The sequence below is a fragment of the Phyllobates terribilis genome, unplaced genomic scaffold, assembly GCF_046119375.1.
Source record: "Phyllobates terribilis strain yellow unplaced genomic scaffold, ASM4611937v1 Scaffold_3__8_contigs__length_932513732, whole genome shotgun sequence".
Taxonomy (NCBI): Eukaryota; Metazoa; Chordata; class Amphibia; order Anura; family Dendrobatidae; genus Phyllobates; species Phyllobates terribilis.
The window spans coordinates 685,376,133-685,394,691 of record NW_027362763.1 but is presented as its reverse complement, the minus strand read 5'-3'; the positions used below and the strand labels follow the sequence as shown (position 1 = coordinate 685,394,691).

Sequence of the window (18,559 nt, the reverse complement as noted above, 5' to 3'; positions counted from 1 at the left end):
TAACCTTAGCTATTCTACTACCCCAGACCACCTGGAATCGTAACCTTAGCTATTCTTCTACCCCAGACCACCTGGGATCGTAACCTTAGCTATTCTTCTACCCCAGACCACCTGGGATCGTAACCTTAGCTATTCTTCTACCTCACACCACCTGGGATCGTAACCTTAGCTATTCTTCTACCTCACACCACCTGGGATCGTAACCTTAGCTATTCTTCTACCCCAGACCACCTGGGATCGTAACCTTAGCTATTCTTCTACCCCAGACCACCTGGGATCGTAACCTTAGCTATTCTTCTACCTCACACCACCTGGGATCGTAACCTTAGCTATTCTTCTACCTCACACCACCTGGGATCATAACCTTAGCTATTCTTCTACCTCACACCACCTGGGATCGTAACCTTAGCTATTCTTCTACCCCAGACCACCTGGGATCGTAACCTTAGCTATTCTTCTACCTCACACCACCTGGGATCGTAACCTTAGCTATTCTTCTACCTCACACCACCTGGGATCGTAACCTTAGCTATTCTACTACCCCAGACCACCTGGGATCGTAACCTTAGCTATTCTTCTACCTCAGACCACCTGGGATCGTAACCTTAGCTATTCTTCTACCTCACACCACCTGGGATCGTAACCTTAGCTATTCTTCTACCCCAGACCACCTGGAATCGTAACCTTAGCTATTCTTCTACCTCACACCACCTGGGATCGTAACCTTAGCTATTCTACTACCCCAGACCACCTGGAATCGTAACCTTAACTATTCTACTACCCCAGACCACCTGGGATCGTAACCTTAGCTATTCTTCTACCCCAGACCACCTGGAATAGTAATGTTAACTGTTCACCTAGACAACCTGGGATGGTAAAGTTATTTTTTTTCACTATCTTACACCTCTAGGGATAGTACTGATAACTATTCCACTACTCTAGACCACCTTGGTTGTTAACATTAACTATATTACTCTAGACAACAAGGAATGTCTATCTGTTTAGAATTTTTATTTATTTTTTTCCTTTTAAAGCATCTTCTATCCTGAGAATACTATATATAATAACGGATTATTATAATGTGGTATATTATAGTGACGCCACTTTAGCGCTCCACATACATAATGTGCATCTTCAGATCGAGTTGTTTCACGGCGACGTTTTTCAGGTCTCCCCTCTCCCTATGCCGGTTGTATAAGTGGATGTGTGTTTAAATATCGCAGTGTCGGGAATTCTGGTATTTGTCTATTTTAGTGGTTACTAGATCGTTGTGTAATCCATACGCAGCTTTAAGTAGTCGCTGGGTTCTGGACGTAGAATGCTGACTGACGGCTAAAATTTCAGCCTTTAGTTTATTTTGGGGAATGGACACATTCCTGCTCCCTGGCGCTCGCACTACATGAAATGAGAGCGTCCTGTGCAAACACCGTCCCATTTAGACTTACGAGAACACTGTCTCTTAAAGGGACATACCCTGCACGGTTCCTGCTCTGTGTGACTGGACATGCACGCTTGGTGGGAGAGGAGCGCAGCGCTCCTGAAAGAACAAATGAATAGGCTATGTTCACACAATGCATTTATTTTTCTGCACATTTTCAGCTATGTTTTTCAGTACCAGCAAAGTCTGAGAATTCAGAAATCTCATGCACACACATTGTTTTTTTTTTCCGAACTGTTTTGTCAGAGATGTAGAGTATGTTTTTGCAAATTGCAGCATGTCACTTCTTTGTGTTTTTTCAGCATTTTTCACCCATTGAAAGCAAGTGCAAAAAACGCAGCAAAAAAAACCCCACAGGTATCAGGTTTTGCTGCTGTTTTTTTGTGACAAAACCTGAGGAAATGGAATTAAGTTATATTTTTTTTTGTTTTTTTGTCACTAAACTTTATCAGCATGCATAAGAGACAAACGGACAGCAACAAGAACACTGTTAAAACCGCAACAAAAACGCAGCAAAAAAACAAGGAAAAGCTGCTTTTTTGAGGCAGAAAATGTACTGCCAAGAGAGCAGGTTTTGCTGCAGAAAAAAAACATACCAAAAACGCAACATGTGAACATGTCCTTCGGCAACACCTTTAGGAAAGGAGACTTTCTAAATAGTTAAAAAAAAATTCTAACATTTTGCCGCTGCAGAGTATAGAATCCGTCAGTGTTTCTGATGTCTCTGCTCTCCCTTCCCTTCGGTCAGTGTTAGAGATAGCAGCAGGAAGGAGGTCGTGCACAGATCTGCTGTAGGGCGAGGCAAAAATAACGTTTTATGGTGGGCCGAGAACTATCTATAGATAAGAATGAAAGCACGTGAGGAGGCAATTAAATTTTAGGATAGAAGCTGTCCAGATAAATGAAAGCAAATCAAGACCGCAGCATCCTGGACACGAACTCTCCTCCAATCCAGCCTATATTCCTGGGAGAGGCCTTCCACAAACAAGCTTGTAGCAGGCAGCAGACTCAAATCAGGGGGTCTGAAAATGATAATTGTAGCCTGAAATTCAGTGCAACTTTATTAGCTTAACAAATAACCTAGGTAAAAATAATTTTTGCATATGTCAAATGCTTCCATAGCCTTTAATGGAAAAACTGTCACCTAGGACAACGCTATTGATCTGCGGATATAATCTGCAGGCAAATGGCATTACAATGCTGTCAGGTATCCTTACCGAGAGTAAATAAACTTATTTCTTTGTGTGAGGGAGCTGTCAGCTTTCAGTCAAGGTGGGGTGGGGGCACACGAATTGGCTACAGTCATGGCTCACATTGTACTGTAAGCATAAACCGGCACTCTGGTGTGCTGCGGTGGAATGAAACCTGGGGAACACGGGCACGGGGGCAGAGAACCTGGGGAACACGGGCACGGGGGCAGAGAACCTGGGGGAACACGGGCACGGGGGCAGAGAACCTGGGGGAACACGGGCACGGGGGCAGAGAACCTGGGGGAACACGGGCACGGGGGCAGAGAACCTGGGGGAACACGGGCACGGGGGCAGAGAACCTGGGGGAACACGGGCACGGGGGCAGAGAACCTGGGGGAACACGGGCACGGGGGCAGAGAACCTGGGGGAACACGGGCACGGGGGCAGAGATCCTGGGGGAACATGGGCACGGGGGCAGAGAACCTGGGGGAACACGGGCACGGGGGCAGAGAACCTGGGGGAACAGGGGCACGGGGGCAGAGGTTCTTTGTTTTGTTTTGTTTTTTTGGAGGGGGGGGGGCACCATGAGCTGATTTGCCTTTTTAATAAGCCAGTGAACATGAATCACTGTGAGGACTCTTAAAGGGGCTTACCTCAGTACAATCATTTGTCTCGTACTGTACTTGTCAAATCCCCTTCTGTTCCATAGACTAAGTGTAGCTGCAGGAGGAATGCCTGACAATTGCTCCTTTCGAATGCCTCCACAATTGGTGGAGCTGGGGGGATCCCCGGTGGTCAGAACGCCACCGATCACACGTCCTGTGGATAGGTGATAAATGTTTATTGTAGGATAGCCCCACAGCGTAGTAAATCTAGTGGTGGTCCTTACAGATCTAATACATTCAGCTGTCAGGTTGATACATTTGTATCCCTTCAGGACAATCCTCTGCTACATTGTATCGGCCCGGAGTCCAAACTCTTGCTAGAGCGATGCTGTACCTTAGCGATGCATACTAGTGAGACTGGAATACGCCCGTTCAGTAAGGTAGGATTCCGTTCACTGACACCCAGCACAGATCTTTAAATGATGCGCGACCAATGAATTTTTCCACTTGTACCATGCACCAAGCCCTTCATTAGATTTCCCCTGTGGATGATCCGTGCCTGGCAATGCTCTCTGTATTCGCCGCATGTCTTCAGATCATCTTCCGGCCATGTGTGTCGTCAGTTTGAAGATTTTTTTTTTTTTTTGCATTTTTTTTTCTCTTTTCCTGCTTTCTGGAAGCGTGTGCATGGAGAAGTGTTATTAATAACCTTGTATCAAGCCTGGATCTCAGTCTGCGCTGACATTTATGTGGGCGATTCCCTAATACTCCCCAACATACACATGTCTCTGACTCATAAATCCTACAGGTGGCTTCTCCTCTTCCAAAACAAAAGAATGAAACATGAAGGTTTTTGTGGCCCCCACTAAATATAGTATACGGGCACGCGCGCCTCAGCGTGTGTATATACTGCCAGGTGCTGCCACTTGTGGTTTTCAGGCTGTAGACTGTGTATCCGGTTGTGACTTGGGACATGTAGTGTCACTGTGATTGACTAGCGGCAAACCACATAGACTGATCTGTGTCACTAAAGTCAACAATGACCTACTAACCGCCAAAGCCAAGCGACACTACTGTCCTCCTCATCCTTCATGGACCTGCCGTCCTCCTCCTCCTGGATCTGTCCTCCACCTCCATGGACCTGTCCTCCTCCATGGACCTTCCTCTGCCCCCAACACAGTGGACCATTCCCTCTTACTACTACAGACTCTCTCATCTCTTGGCATTACACACTTAGCCCTATCTTGGATCTCCTCATACCTAACAGACCGGACATTCAGTGTCTCCCACTCACACACCACCTCCTCATCTCACCCCCTATCTGTCGGTGTCCCCCAATGTTCAGTTCTAGGACCCCTGCTCTTCTCCATCTACACTTTCAACCTAGGACAGCTCATAGAGTCTCATGGCTTTCATTATCACATCTATGCTGACGACCCACAGATCTACCTCTCTGGACCTGATATCACCTTCTTACTAACCAGAATCGCGCACTGCCTGTCCGCTATCTCATCTTTCTTCTCTGCTCGATTTCTAAAACTCCAAAACCGAATTCATCATCTTTCCCCCATCTCTCTCAATCCCTCCAGCTGACTTATCCATCAAAGTGAATGGCTGCTCACAAGCTCGCTGCCTCGGGGTAACCCTGGACTCTGATCCCTCCTTCAAACCTCATATCCAAGCGCTTTCCACTTCCTGCCGACTCCAACTCAAAAATATCTACTGGATCCCCATAATCCTCAACCACGAATCTGCAAAAACATTAGTGCACGCCCTCATCATCTCCCACCTCAACTACTGAAACCTCCTGCTCTGTGGTCTCCCCTCTAAAGCCCCCATCACACTAAGCGAGATTGCTGGCGAGATTGCTGCTGAGTCACAAGTTTTGTGGCGCAACAGCGACCTCAGCAGCGATCTCGCTATGTTTGACACGTAGCTGCGACCAGGCCCCTGCTGTGAGATCGCTGGTCGTGTCGAAATGGCCTGGACCATTTTTTGATCGTTGAGGTCCCGCTGGGTGCATGCATCGGTGTGTTTGACACCTTACCAACCACCTCTTTGGCGACTTAGAACTGAGAAGTCGTCCCTCATCGAGGTCTGAATCGTCAGAGTAGCTGCTATGTGACAGGGTCCCAACGACCGCCGACATCGTTATACAGGTCGCTATGGGTCGCCGTATCGTTGCTGCGTCTTTGGGAAGATCTGACTGTTTGACATCTCACCAGCGACCACATAGCGACGCAGCAACGATCCCTGACAGGTCGTATCGTTGTCGGGATCGCTGTAGCGTCGCTTAGTGTGACGGGGCCTTAACACTCTCGCACCCCTCCTATCTATCCTAAACTCTGCTGCCCGACTAATCCACCTGTCCCCCCGCTATTCCACGGTCTCTCACCTCTGTCAATCCCTTCACTGGCTCCCCACTGCCCAGAGACTCCAGTACAAAACCCTAACTATGGCATACAAAGCCATTCACAACCTTTCTCCTCCATACATCTGTGACCTAGTCTCCCGATACTTACCTACACGCAGCCTCCGATCCTTACAAGATCTCCTGCTCTACTCCCCTCTTATCCGCTCTTCACTCAATCGCATACAAGATTTCTCCTGTGCCCCCCCCCCCCCTACTCTGGATCTCTCTACCCCAACACACCAGACTCTCACCTACCGTGGAAACCTTCAAAAAGAAGGTTCCTTCTGGGGTATACTCTTTATTTACTTGTAGATGCTTCTGTGGTTATCCCCCTAGGTTTAGCCTGGGCCAAATACAACATGTTGCCAGCCATATTGGCACCTGATCACCTCAACCAGTTACTGGCCTCATTGGTCACATGCCACACTTCGTGGCTTCACAGCTGAACTCCAACATATGACCAACTGGCTACAAAACCAACCTGTGGCTGCTGGAGGATCTGTGCTCTTTAATGAGCGCTATATAAACGCATGCAAAGCAAGTTCTTCCCTAGTGATGGCGGACATTGCCTGCTATACCGGTAATCTGGGTATCCCCTCTATTTTGAAGGGGGGAGTAGATAACGTCTGTATGTATCTTAGTTTGTACCCCCTTTTGGAGTGGTCACAATACGAGGTTACTAAGGAGCTCACTGACTTATGGTGTAAACTCACAGTTGCCCGTACATATCACTTATTTAGTTTTCTAATTACGCAGCGGTTATGTATCGCACGGCGCTTTACGCAGATCTCGGGATATTGCGATACCGAACATTGGCTGACATATATTACCGCTCGCTAATCACTGTGTTAGATTATTAATTATGTGAAAAATTGGTTCGGAATCAGCTGCTCGAATAGAAATGAGAAAAAAAAAATTTCATTAAACTAAATATAGACCGTTTTATATCCTTGCAGCGAGCAGAGCATCTGCCAAGCACGGGCGGCTGTCATGGTTTATGACGATGCCAACAAGAAATGGGTCCCGGCAGGAGGGTCGACAGGATTTAGCCGAGTGCATATCTACCACCACACAGGAAACAACACCTTCCGGGTGGTGGGCAGGAAAATTCAGGATCACCAGGTAAGAGGGGATTATCATTTTTTATTAATATTTGTATTATGTTTGTTTATATTTTTTTACTATTGTTCCCATTATCAATGTAATAAACACTTTATATTCATCAGAGTCCATGATACAAATATCATGTATGTGGGGAGGCCATGGGGGGTGATAGGAGTCCTCCTTCTGTCTCAACACAAATATGCTACTGTCGGCATTGAACGTGGTATCTAAGAGGGATAACTAGACTCCAGGTATCTTAGCGCTGCAGGTGTAAAGTCCTGCATTCCCACCGAGCATCCCCGGGTGCACACTCTGTATATGGAGGATATAGAGGAACGTAGACGTTACTGTTACAAGTGGGCACCTGACCTCCTGAGGTTGCCACATTTTAGAGTATGATATCAGACCAGCCTGCATGCACAAGACTCCCCACATGTTTCCCGTAGGCCGAGGCATCTTTATCGGCACAGAGGCGTCTGTGAAGCGTGCAGACGTGATTGTGTTGTGTTTTTTCAGCTGTGAGAGTAACGTGGTCAAGGTAGGTTCAAGGTTGTACAGCGCAGGGAGGAACGTACACAGCAGCAATGTGGGGGAGCAGGAGAGACCGGCCAGCTCCACATTCTGCTTGGTCTTAAAAGGACAAAGACAGTCATTAAAAAGTATTGAATATTTATCTGCATTTTATATCTTGTGCAGATATTGAGGTTTTATCATCATGGACAGCCGCAATAATATGAGAAGTCATTGCTTTTTTGCTTCGATAATATTGCCATTTTCCTTGCAGCACCTACTTCGTAAATTACTTATCCCGTACTGATCCAGAGCTGCACTCACTATTCTACTGGTGCAGTCACTGTGTACATACATTACTGATCCTGAGTTACATCCTGTATTATACTCCAGAGCTGCACTCACTATTCTGCTGGTGCAGTCACTGTGTACATACATTACATTACTGATCCTGAGTTACATCCTGTATTATACTCCAGAGCTGCACTCACTATTCTGCTGGTGCAGTCACTGTGTACATACATTACATTACTGATCCTGAGTTACCTCCTGTATTATACTCCAGAGCTGCACTCATGTTATGCCACCTCCATAGTCCTTGCTATACATTGTTCTCTCTGAGACGCTGCAGCTTTCCTTAGTGTATTATGCTCGGAGCCATTAGTGCAGTCAGTTTCTGCTTCTCCTGGTTTTGGGCAGAAGGAATCCATTTTAAAGGGGTCTTCCTGTTCTATCCAAAAAAGTTTTCCATCTATTTAATACTTTCTCAGTTCTTACACATTTTCCCCATGTTGCTTTAAACCAGAAAAAAAAATGAAACCTTCAGCTACAGTTTGATAAATGTATCAGTTATGTCTGTAGTACGCGGTGGTCTCCGTAAGGTGTGCCAGGGGGGGAAGGTGAGGTGTACAGATAGCGCCAACCTCCCTGCAGCATAGACATGCCTCTTTACCAGCCTCGTCTGCATGCCGGGTGGCATCTTACCTCTGAGCTGCTTTTTACTGTGGCTTTTCGTTAACCCCTTATTTTTTTCCCTTTCCTCTGTCCATTGCAGGTGGTCATCAACTGTGCCATTCCCAAGGGGCTGAAATACAACCAGGCAACACAGACCTTCCACCAATGGCGGGATGCCAGACAGGTTTACGGGCTCAATTTTGGGAGCAAAGAAGATGCCAATGTGTTTGCAAGTGCCATGATGCATGCCCTCGAAGTGCTGAATTCACAGGAGTCCGGCGAGCAGAGAGGTCAGTGTCCTTATATTCATTGTGTTCTGGATATGGGGTCTTTGCTGTATGATTCCAGCCATGTATGTTTGACTAGCCTTTGGAACGGTGCTGGTACAGGAGGAAGGTACATGGTGGGTTGTTGTTGTGTGTGTTTTTTTTTTTTTTTTTTTTATATACAAAGTGACTTTCATTTAATAAGTGGTAGTGTCGGTAGTGGACAACCCCCTATTAATTCTTCTTGGAACACTTGCACACAATGTTTTTGAAGGATCTCGGCAGAAGATTGTTCCAAACATCTTGGAGACCTGACCCCAGATGATCTGTGTATGAGGCTTGTGCAGATCCATCATGTGATCCCCGACAGATGGGATGATGATGAGATCAGGACTTTGTGGGGCTGGATCATCACTTCCAGGACTCCTCATTCCTAATGACATTGGCTCTAAATTTATTCTGCAGCTGGTCAACGACCCCCAACATCCAGCTAATCAGTCTGTCTGCCTGTATTTCTCAGCATTGTGGACTCCTGACTAAGTCCCCGGCTCTTTTTGCTGAAATGCAGTCAAACATGTAGGACCCTCCACCCTGCTTCACTTCTGTTCGGAGACTCTCATTGCTCCGCTCTCCAGACCTTCGGGAACTGACTGCTTCTCTTGCAGCCAAATATTTCACATTGTGACTCTTCAGTCAATCATTAGCTCCTGCTGCCATTTTTCTGCACCTCAGTTCCTATATTTTCGCACTTGGCCTTGTTCCATGTGGAAGTTCTGGGGTTTTTGGGTATAGTTCTTCCATGAAGACCACTTCTGTCCAGACTTCTCCAAACTGTAGATGGTGTAGCTGATCCCTCTAGTGGCTTCCAGTTCTGAGCTGATGGCACTGCTGGGCATCTTCCGATTGTCTTTCATCTGCTGCAGTGTTGTCTTGATTGACCACTTTGTCTATGGTCCTCAATGTTGCCCATTTCTTCTTCTTAAGAGCTTGAACCAAACTCCGGTCTGCTTTGAAATAGTTTTTCTGGGAGAGCCCTGGCTGATACACTATAACTACCTTGTGTCTTACCATGGTGTATAACCTGTGACAAGAGACTGTTTTCCATATCCTCACCGTTTGTAGCAGAGTTTGGCTGTTCCTCACCCAGCTTTAAGCCTCCTACACAGCCAACATCTATCGAATGTGTATTGGAAGCAAGGGATAATCTCCAAATCAGGGTCTCATGCAAAAGGGAAAAGCGGAGAACCGCGGAGGAGCCGGTATAGGACGGTGGTTGGAATCTGTGTTGCAGATTTTCCTTCACCTCTGGATGTAATTGTGCATCTCTCATGCATCCCAGAGGCGCGAATGACGGTGAGCAAAACTATTTAATGTCCGTCAGCGTCCATCAAACACGGCAGAGCGGATTCATTTCCATTCCCAGCCGTAAGCTCAGAACGTTCGGCACGTTGTCTGGTAATGCCTGACCGGACCTGTCCTCTGCTCCCAGATCCGGGAAGAATCTTAATTCTTGTACGTCTTGTAGTCTAATCTTCCCCAAGCCATGCTGATGTAATCCCACCGCAGAGATGGAGGGAGCCTCGATTGGCACCGGGCTGTAACCAGTGAAATACAAGAGCAGCGGCGGACGCCGCTTCTCCCCAGATTATACAGAGAGGGGATTTAAGGACAAGATGAGGAGGAATCGGTAGCGATGCAATGTTTTAGTTGTTTATTTTTGCAATTACTGTGTTTTGTGTTTTTTTGGCAGCGAGCTGTGAAAAATTGCAATCTCCATTCATATACTGCCCTCCTGTGGCCAATTATGGAACTGACTGAAGTTTCATTGTCCCAGTTTAGTCTGTTTTTAATGACTCTTTAATACATCTCTAATAAAGACCAATAATAAAACAATTTTAACTTTGTCATGCCCTCGTCTTAAATGCCTTTTTTTTTTCCCCCAAAGACCAAATAAGTGGAACTTTTAGACTTTCCTGAGGTTCTTCAGGCCTGTTATCCATTATTGTAGCCCTTTTCTTGTGTATTTTCCAGCTCTGAGGAATCTCGGAAATGAACCGGTGCCTAGAAAGATAATAGATAAGGAGGCATTAATGTAAATGATGATTCTTCCCTGTCCTGTGATCCCTCACCAGCTTTAATACACAACCTCTCTTCGTTGGCTTTAGTAGCAGCTGATTGGGATTGTGCTGTCATTTATAGTGCACAGATTCTTCTCCAGGACATATGGTGCATGCGGAAAACTTTTCAGGGGGTTTCAGATGTTTAGGATTTTATAAGTCACCTAGACAGGTGCAACCTCTGAGACTCTCGCCTATCAGTCGATTGGTCATTTTTTGATTCCAGCCATCGTCGTCTCCATCCAGCTCATTGGAGTGGTGGCTGCTTTTGCTCTCAGACCTATTTACTGTAGTCCATGGAAGTTTTAGAAAGAGCTGAGGGTGGGAAGGGTGGGACCCCCACCCCCTTCCCCCTTTTTTTTGTCCCACCCCACCCCCTTTTTTTGGGGGGGGGGGGATAGTTGAGGGTCTCAAAGTTGGGGGGTTGTAAGCAAATGACTGTCTTAGGAATTAGACATGGGCCGTTACAGAGATGACAATCTGTAAGGATGGATTCAATTGGGCTGTAGTTTTGCATCCCTGACGGCTGCAAAATCTGCACGCCGTCCATGTTTCCTGAGGGGTATCTGCAAAATCTACCCCTGCCTTTTCAATTGCAAAGTTTAGATCTACAGCAAATCTGCCTCTAAGTCCAAAGCAAAATCCGTATGTAAGGCTACATGCACAAGGCCATATTTACTACAATGTGCTGACCTGACCATGAGGGGGCCTGAATTAAAAAAATATAGGGGTATGATGCTGGTATTTCAGATCTGGAGGCACTCGGTCTGGTCGGACATTTTGGCCACCGCACAGGCCATGTGAATGCACCCTAAGGCAAAGTGATATTGCAGCAAATTTGTCAGGGAGGTAAAATTATTGCCCAAATGCATCTATCCTTAGAGGGCTGCAAGGATAGATGTCGGCACATTCTGTTACTTGTTTCTATTGGCACGGACACTTTCGCACAATTCTGTTTGGGTTGTGAATACCAGATTATCAAAGCGACTTGGCGACAATTGGGTCATCTGTTGGAGGAAATTACCTCCTAATATGAGCCCAGCTCTCACCCAGCCGCTTTCCTTCAAAAACTTCCAAAAACAGCACAACATCTCTCCGTAGGTTCTCTGGCATTACTTTCCCGTATTGCAGTACCAGATGCAATCTGTGGACAGGGGTGGTGATGGAGAAGGATGTTACCATTACCAACAACAAATCAATTTTGGAACAAATCAAGCAAGACATGTCACTGGAAGCAACGATCACCAAGCCATGACTTGTCCTTCTCCAGTGATTGGCAGTGATTGCGCTCTTCACATGAGGTGTCCAAAGTAGACATCATGGTCATATGAAGAAGGCAATCACTGGAGAAGGACATCCTGGTTATACGAAGAGGGCAGTCACTGGAGAAGGACATCCTGGTCATACGAAGAGGGTAATCACTGGAGAAGGACATCATGGTCATACGAAGAGGGCAATCACTGGAGAAGGACATCCTGCTCATACGAAGAGGGTAATCACTGGAGAAGGACATCATGGTCATACGAAGAGGGCAATCACTGGAGAAGGACATCATGGTCATACGAAGAGGGCAGTCACTGGAGAAGGACATCATGGTCATACGAAGAGGGCAATCGCTGGAGAGGGACATCATGGTCATACGAAGAGGGCAATCACTGGAGAAGGACATAATGGTCATACGAAGAGGGCAGTCACTGGAGAAGAACATAATGGTCATACGAAGAGGGCAATCACTGGAGAGGGACATCATGGTCATACGAAGAGGGCAGTCACTGGAGAAGGACATCATGGTTGGAAGAATGAACGGAACAAAGGTGAAGAGGAAGACCAGTAACCTCATGGCTTGATACAATCAAGATAACGGTGGAGAAGACCCTGATGAACCTATCTAGGCTTGTACAAGATCGATCTTCCTACAGAGCGTTCACCCATCAAGTCGCCATGGTTCGAGATCGAGGGGTAGCAATCGTACAGCTGGAGAAGTGGTCCGATACTATTGGGTTTGATGATAATGGGAAAGCTTTTTATTGGCTTTTTTGGTTCTAGCTTCCAGATCATTGTGCCAGACTATCAGACGGTGCATTGTATTTTACTGTACGTGATATTTTATTCCGGATCCATAATGCATAGTCTTATTTTTAGTATCGATCTCCTGCGTCCTCTCTTTTGGACCTCTCACCGGTGTCCCAGGCTTCTTGCTCCTCCATGTATCTGTAATAGTAATGGCTCCGTCTGAAGGACACAAGTGCTTCCAGCTAGAGGTTAATGAATCGATAATGGCCAACTTGCCGTAATGCTTGGTAATGAGCTGCAGCGCTTCCCCTCTTCTCTGACAGCCCCACGCTTACATTATGCTTTTGGAGGAGGAGGAGGTAGAACGCTATTAGGATTATGGATGTAGAAGCATCAATTATTCAGGAGATTCAGGGAAATGCAAACTGCAATCTGACTTCAGGCAGTCTCACCGCGGGGTAAACAAGTAGCAGGTGCCAGGCGAGGCTCCGAGGACCCCCATACCCAGCACTCCCAGGCCAGGACTTGCTGAGGTGTTCACTTGTGCCACAAGGCTGAAACTCGGAAGAATGATAACCTGTTACTTTATTACCTGCTGAGCAGTGGGAGATGGGTGCAAGTCTGAGCTTCTGAAGATACATCCAGCACATAATCTGGTGAGCTTTAGGGATTGGGAGCCTCTGAAGACTGCTCTGTGCCACCTGGACTATAATCAACCAAGCTTAGAAGTGATTTCAAGGCTGATCCTTTGCAGACTGATAGCCTGTGCCATCCGGTCTACGATCTTCTGAGCCTTGCCCAGATTTATGCCTTGTGCCATCTGGACCATGATCTGGTGAGCTTTGGGAAGTGGGTGCAAGTGGGAGCCTCTGAAGACTGCTCTGTGCCACCTAAAATATGGTCCACCAAGCTTGGAGTCGTTGAAAGGCTGAGCCTCTGAAGACTGATGCCCTGTGCCATCCGGACCACGATCTTATGAGCCTTGCTCAGAATTATGCCCTGAAGGTTAATGCCCTGTGCCATTAAAACAATAGCTTTCCAAGTTTAGTGGAGTGAGTGCGATTTGGATTGTCTGGAGACGACTGATCTATGCCACTTGGACTAAAACCCACCAAGCTTAGAAGAGTAGCTGCAAGGAAGAGCTTCAGAAGACTGATGCCCTCTGCCCATCGGACCATGACCTGCTGAGCTTAACTAGGTGGTTGCCAGGCTAAGCTTCTGGTTCGTCTTGAACTTTATCCATGACCTGCTGAAGTTTAGAGAAGTTGGTCTGAAAAAACGTCTCTCGGCCTCCTGGACTATAACCCACCACCAAGCTTAGGAGAGTAATGACAAGTCTCACGATGCCTTGTGCCATCAGGACCGTGATCTGCCAAGCCTGAGCAGACAGAGCTTCTGAAGATTAATGCCCTTTGCTGCTTGAACCATGACCTGCTAAGGAGAGTTTCTACGATGGTCCTGTATCTGCTCGCCGATGGACGCCATGAGGCAGCTCCGGACGCTACCAGCGAGGGGATGTGGAAGTACTTGTGCTGCCATAAACGAGATAATGCACGCATATTCGCCTGTAAGTACAAGCCGCTCCCTCACCCCATCTACCTCCGCACTCCTTCTACCTCCGCACCACGTCCACAGTTTCTTACTGGGGTCCATTGGATAATAAATGCGTGGTCCGGCTCCTTTAGTGATTAAGGATACGGTGTGATGATGTGCGGTAGATTTTATGTGCCTGTACCCCCTGGTATTAGGGGATGCAGAGACAGGTGCAGCCAGCCATGTGCCACCTGCTGCTGTGCGTCACCTATAGATTTCCTGGGTACTATTACAGTTAGGGGGGCTTCCACCAGGACAGCTCCCTCCTATCACTCATAGAGGGTGCGGCCATCTAATGTGTAGGATTAGTGTACACAGGTGCCTGTAATTACACGGGGGATCATATATCTGATGCTGGTGCTCATTTAAAAGGCTAATCCCATTTTAGAAAGTGATCAGTGCTTGTTTGATCTCCGGGACCCCCACGACGGACACACCACTGATTTCGGTCTGTCCAGTACGTTGATTTATTTATTTTTTTTCTTCCCTACACTGCCAAAGATCCCAGTGTTGCACCATGACTTTTAGATGAGAATACCCTTTTAAAACCTTGTTAGCTTCACTTTGGCGCTGAGCAACAGACCTGCAACTCCTACAGGGGTACAGTTTGTTGCAATGTGTCAGGGTGGGATTACACGGAGCTATTTTTTTTTTTTTTCTTTTTTTGCAGTGATTTTCTAAAAACACTGCCAATTTGCTGTAATTTGGGAAACCAGCAGAAAAAAGATCTGGACAATTCTTTTTAAAACCTTTTGGATGTAGTTGCGTTCACTGGCAGCAAGCCGAGGTATTAAGGGGTAACGAATTGCAATGCCGGGCATATTGGCGATCTTGGCTCGATGAGGATCGCTGCAGTCGTGTACTTTTGGTCTGTGGATAAAACAGAAGAAATAGATGAAAGTTGTGTAAAAAAAAAAATATATATATATATATATATATATATATATATATATATATATATATATATATAATTTTGCACATTTACTGCCTTTTACTCTTTTTGGGCCTTTTTTCCTCTTATGGTGGTAGCAGACATGTAGAATCTGTATTTATTCAATTTTTTTTTTAAATTATTGGTCATTTTTCTTTCTCTCTAAGGTCCGACGTTGTCCCGGCAGAATTCCCATATACCCCAACAAGTACAGAATGGTCCGTCGCAGGAGGAGCTGGAGATTCAGCGGAGGTACCAAACGCTTTTTCATACACCCGTTAACAACAGTTTTATTGCTATAACAAAGAAACTTTGAAAATAAACTAAAAAATAATCTTCTGATTCTCGTGTACAGCTCCTATGCTGACCTATTAGTCTCCATAGTTACAGACTACAAACCTAGCTTAGTCTGACTTTTGGTTCTTTTCTACTCTCTGCTTGTGAGGCAGTAGAGTAACACATGACCACAAAATCGGACTACACAAGGTTTGTAGTCTGTAACCATGGAGATGCATAGACCTGTATAGGAGCTGTAGACCTCAAATAGTGGGAGAATTTTTATCAAGAGGTTGCCGCCTTCCCCTCCCCAATCATGCGCAGGGTATGCCCTAGATGTCTTCCAGGGAACTCTCAGCAGACATTACCCACATCTGCTAATTCATTCATGGCAGCTGCAGTTCCACTTTCACGACTTGTCCTTCTTCCTCATGGGACTGGAGGTTGTAGGACCAGTCACTGATCTGAAGGCTCAATTTTGTATATCTCTGCCTTGAATCATACATTTTTTTTTTGAGGGGGGGATATTTGCTGGGTGTAGAAGTGAAAGATTTAATTGGGGGTGATTGGATTATTTCACGGATTGGTAGTTGGGGTTGGGTTAGTGGGTTGTTAATGTATGGAAGGTTGTGTTTGTAAAAGGGTGGATGGATTTAGTGAACAGGAGATGGGTGGGTTAGCGAATAGTTGGATAGACTGATCAGTTAGCAAGTAGTTGATGGATGGAGGGGTCATTTAGCGACCAGTTGACGGATGGATGGGTGGGTCAGTAAGTAAGCAGTTCATGGGTAGCTGGTCGAGTGGGTTTGTGAGCAGTTGATGGATCGAAGGGGCGGTTGGGTTGGCGGTCAGTTGTATGGATGGGGCTGGTTGGTGAGCAGTCAATGGGTGGATACACTGATCAGTTGGCATGTAGATGAATGTTGGGTGGGACAGTTGGCGAGCCGTCGATGGATGGGCGGGGGCGGGTTGGTGAGCAGTGGATGGGTGGGGCACGTTGGCAAGCAGTGGGATAGATGAGAGTAGCCGATAGAAGGATGGACGGTGGTTTGATGAACAGTTAACGGACAGGCGGGCGGGTTTGTGAGCAGTCAATGACAGGCTAGCGATCAGTCAGATGGGCTGTTGTGTTGGCCCCCAGTCGGATGGGCTGTTGTGTTGGCCCCCAGTCGGATGGGCTGTTGTGTTGGCCCCCAGTCGGATGGGCTGTTGTGTTGGCCCCCAGTCGGATGGGCTGTTGTGTTGGCCCCCAGTCGGATAGATGAGCGAGTAGTCGGTGAACTGATGGCTTGGTGAGCACTTAATAGACAGGCGGGTGGTCTTCAAGCAGTCGATGGGTAGCCAGGCTAGCGATCAGTCGGATAGATGAGCGGGTGGGTTGCCGAGCAGTCTGATGGGTTGGTTGGTGGGTTGGCGAACAGTCTGATCTTGGCGAGTTTTCGCAAGAAGTCTGATGGGCGGGCGGGTTGGTGAGCATTCTGATGGATGGGTGGATTGGCGAGCAGTTGGATAGATGAGTAGTCTATGGACGCATGGTTTGGTGAGCTGTTAATGGACAGGCGAGCGGGTCTGCGACCAGTCGATGCGTGGATAGGCAGATGGATCAGCTGGATAGATGGGCGGGTGGCTTGGCGAGCAGTCAGGTGGGCGGATTTTGGCCAGCAGTCAAACGGGCAGGTAGGTTATTGAGCAGGCGGGTGGGTTTGCGGGATGTTGATGGGGTTGATCTTTAATCAGGTAGTTACTGATTACCTTGATGGGTGAACGATTGTGGTTTAATTACTCAGACTCTTGCTGTTGACATGTTGTAGACAGTCCCGGGGACCACGGCTGTCACCATGTAATGATTGACGTCCATTTGCTGTCACACTAGGACAATTATTTTAGGATTCCTTTGTCGCCTCCATCAGTTTCCTTCTCATTATGGCATCCATAAACAACGCGGCGTCAGACCACGTCCGTCATCTGCGGCTCTACGACACGTGTAGTCAGCAGATGGTCTGTAGATGAGGATATTTATGGGGCACGTTCTGTAATGGATTATTTATAGCTCCTGCGGCTTGTTGGGCATCCCTTCTTCCAAAAAAATCTGCCGAGCAGCATAATGCCTTCTGATGTAATATCCAGGATTAGGGCTTCGTTTGTCAGGGCATGCTGGGAGTTAGAGTCCCCCAACAGCCGGAGTCCTGCAGGTTGCTGGTGTGGATCGTACTCCTCCTTCCCCTTTGGCGGCCGTGTAATGAATCCCTAGTGGGAATGGCATCGGGGTGACTCACAGCCTTGCCCTCCTCCTCCGTAAGCTTTGCTTGCACTATTTATAGTCAGGAAGTCACAGTGAAGGCGAAACACGCTTATAAAAAGGCAATGAACGTCCCAACACAAGGGTTACCGGGACGCGCGTCGGCATGAAGCCCTATGGTTGTTATATAGTACTGCAAGGTGGAAATGGACCAAACGTGGATCGCTTTCTCCTGTAAGTACGGCGAGCAGGGGCTGGATACAGAAAACTTGGCTTTAGGGGGGGCACGAGATCCATAGTTAGCAGGAGAGAGCATCCGAGGATCACGTCGGCTCAGTCCTGACAAAACCCCGGAGGGTCATTTGCTTCTGTTTTTTTATACATGGGGCACATTTATAGACACCAGCCGGTCACTTTGGTCGTCGTATATGGGGTTTTTCTTGACGGCAGAACCAATAAGATTCACGTACAGTGTGTTCGGCCCTGAGGTGGTAGATGCTGTTTGCACCTATAGATTTTGACGATTTCCGCCGTGCCTAGTGCTAAAGGGTGCGTAGTCTGTCGTATGGCCATTCAGTCTCCATACATAAACATTAGCCTCAATTTTTGGCCCCAAATACATGCGTGTCTTTGAAGGTGCCCTGTAAGATCAGCCGGAGGGGCGATGGCTGGTCAGACTGTTCTTTTTTTGTAGTGTTAAAGCAGATGTCCAAGTATTAGAAAATCATAGTTGCTTTCCTTCAGAAAAAATCGCCACCACTCCCCGTTGGTAGTCGTAATATCTGACAGAGCCCGAATTGAAAATGGTGCTGAGCTGCAATACCGCGCACAACCTGTGATCAGGGGTGGCGGTGTTTCTGGAAGAGGACAATGTTCCAGTGTAATGGAGGTGATGTTACTACCTGTATCT

At 47.0% G+C, this 18,559-nt stretch overlaps 1 protein-coding gene and 1 long non-coding RNA gene across 4 annotated transcripts in view; one reads left to right on the top strand and one right to left on the bottom strand.

Moving 5' to 3' along the window:
• ENAH (ENAH actin regulator) overlaps positions 1–18,559 on the top strand; it is a 58,336-nt gene that overhangs the window by 18,452 nt on the left and 21,325 nt on the right. For all 3 annotated transcript variants that reach the window (XM_073671871.1, XM_073671872.1, XM_073671874.1), the window contains exons 2-4: positions 6,603–6,768; positions 8,315–8,504; positions 15,302–15,386. In XM_073671871.1, the coding sequence (XP_073527972.1) occupies positions 6,603–6,768; positions 8,315–8,504; positions 15,302–15,386 (441 nt within the window). The remainder of the gene's footprint in view (positions 1–6,602; positions 6,769–8,314; positions 8,505–15,301; positions 15,387–18,559) is intronic.
• Positions 10,283–17,699, bottom strand: LOC141257382 (uncharacterized). Its single transcript, XR_012318056.1, has 3 exons — positions 17,163–17,699; positions 14,953–15,073; positions 10,283–10,541 (listed from the first exon to the last, which is right to left on the bottom strand). It is a non-coding gene; the product is annotated as an uncharacterized lncRNA (long non-coding RNA).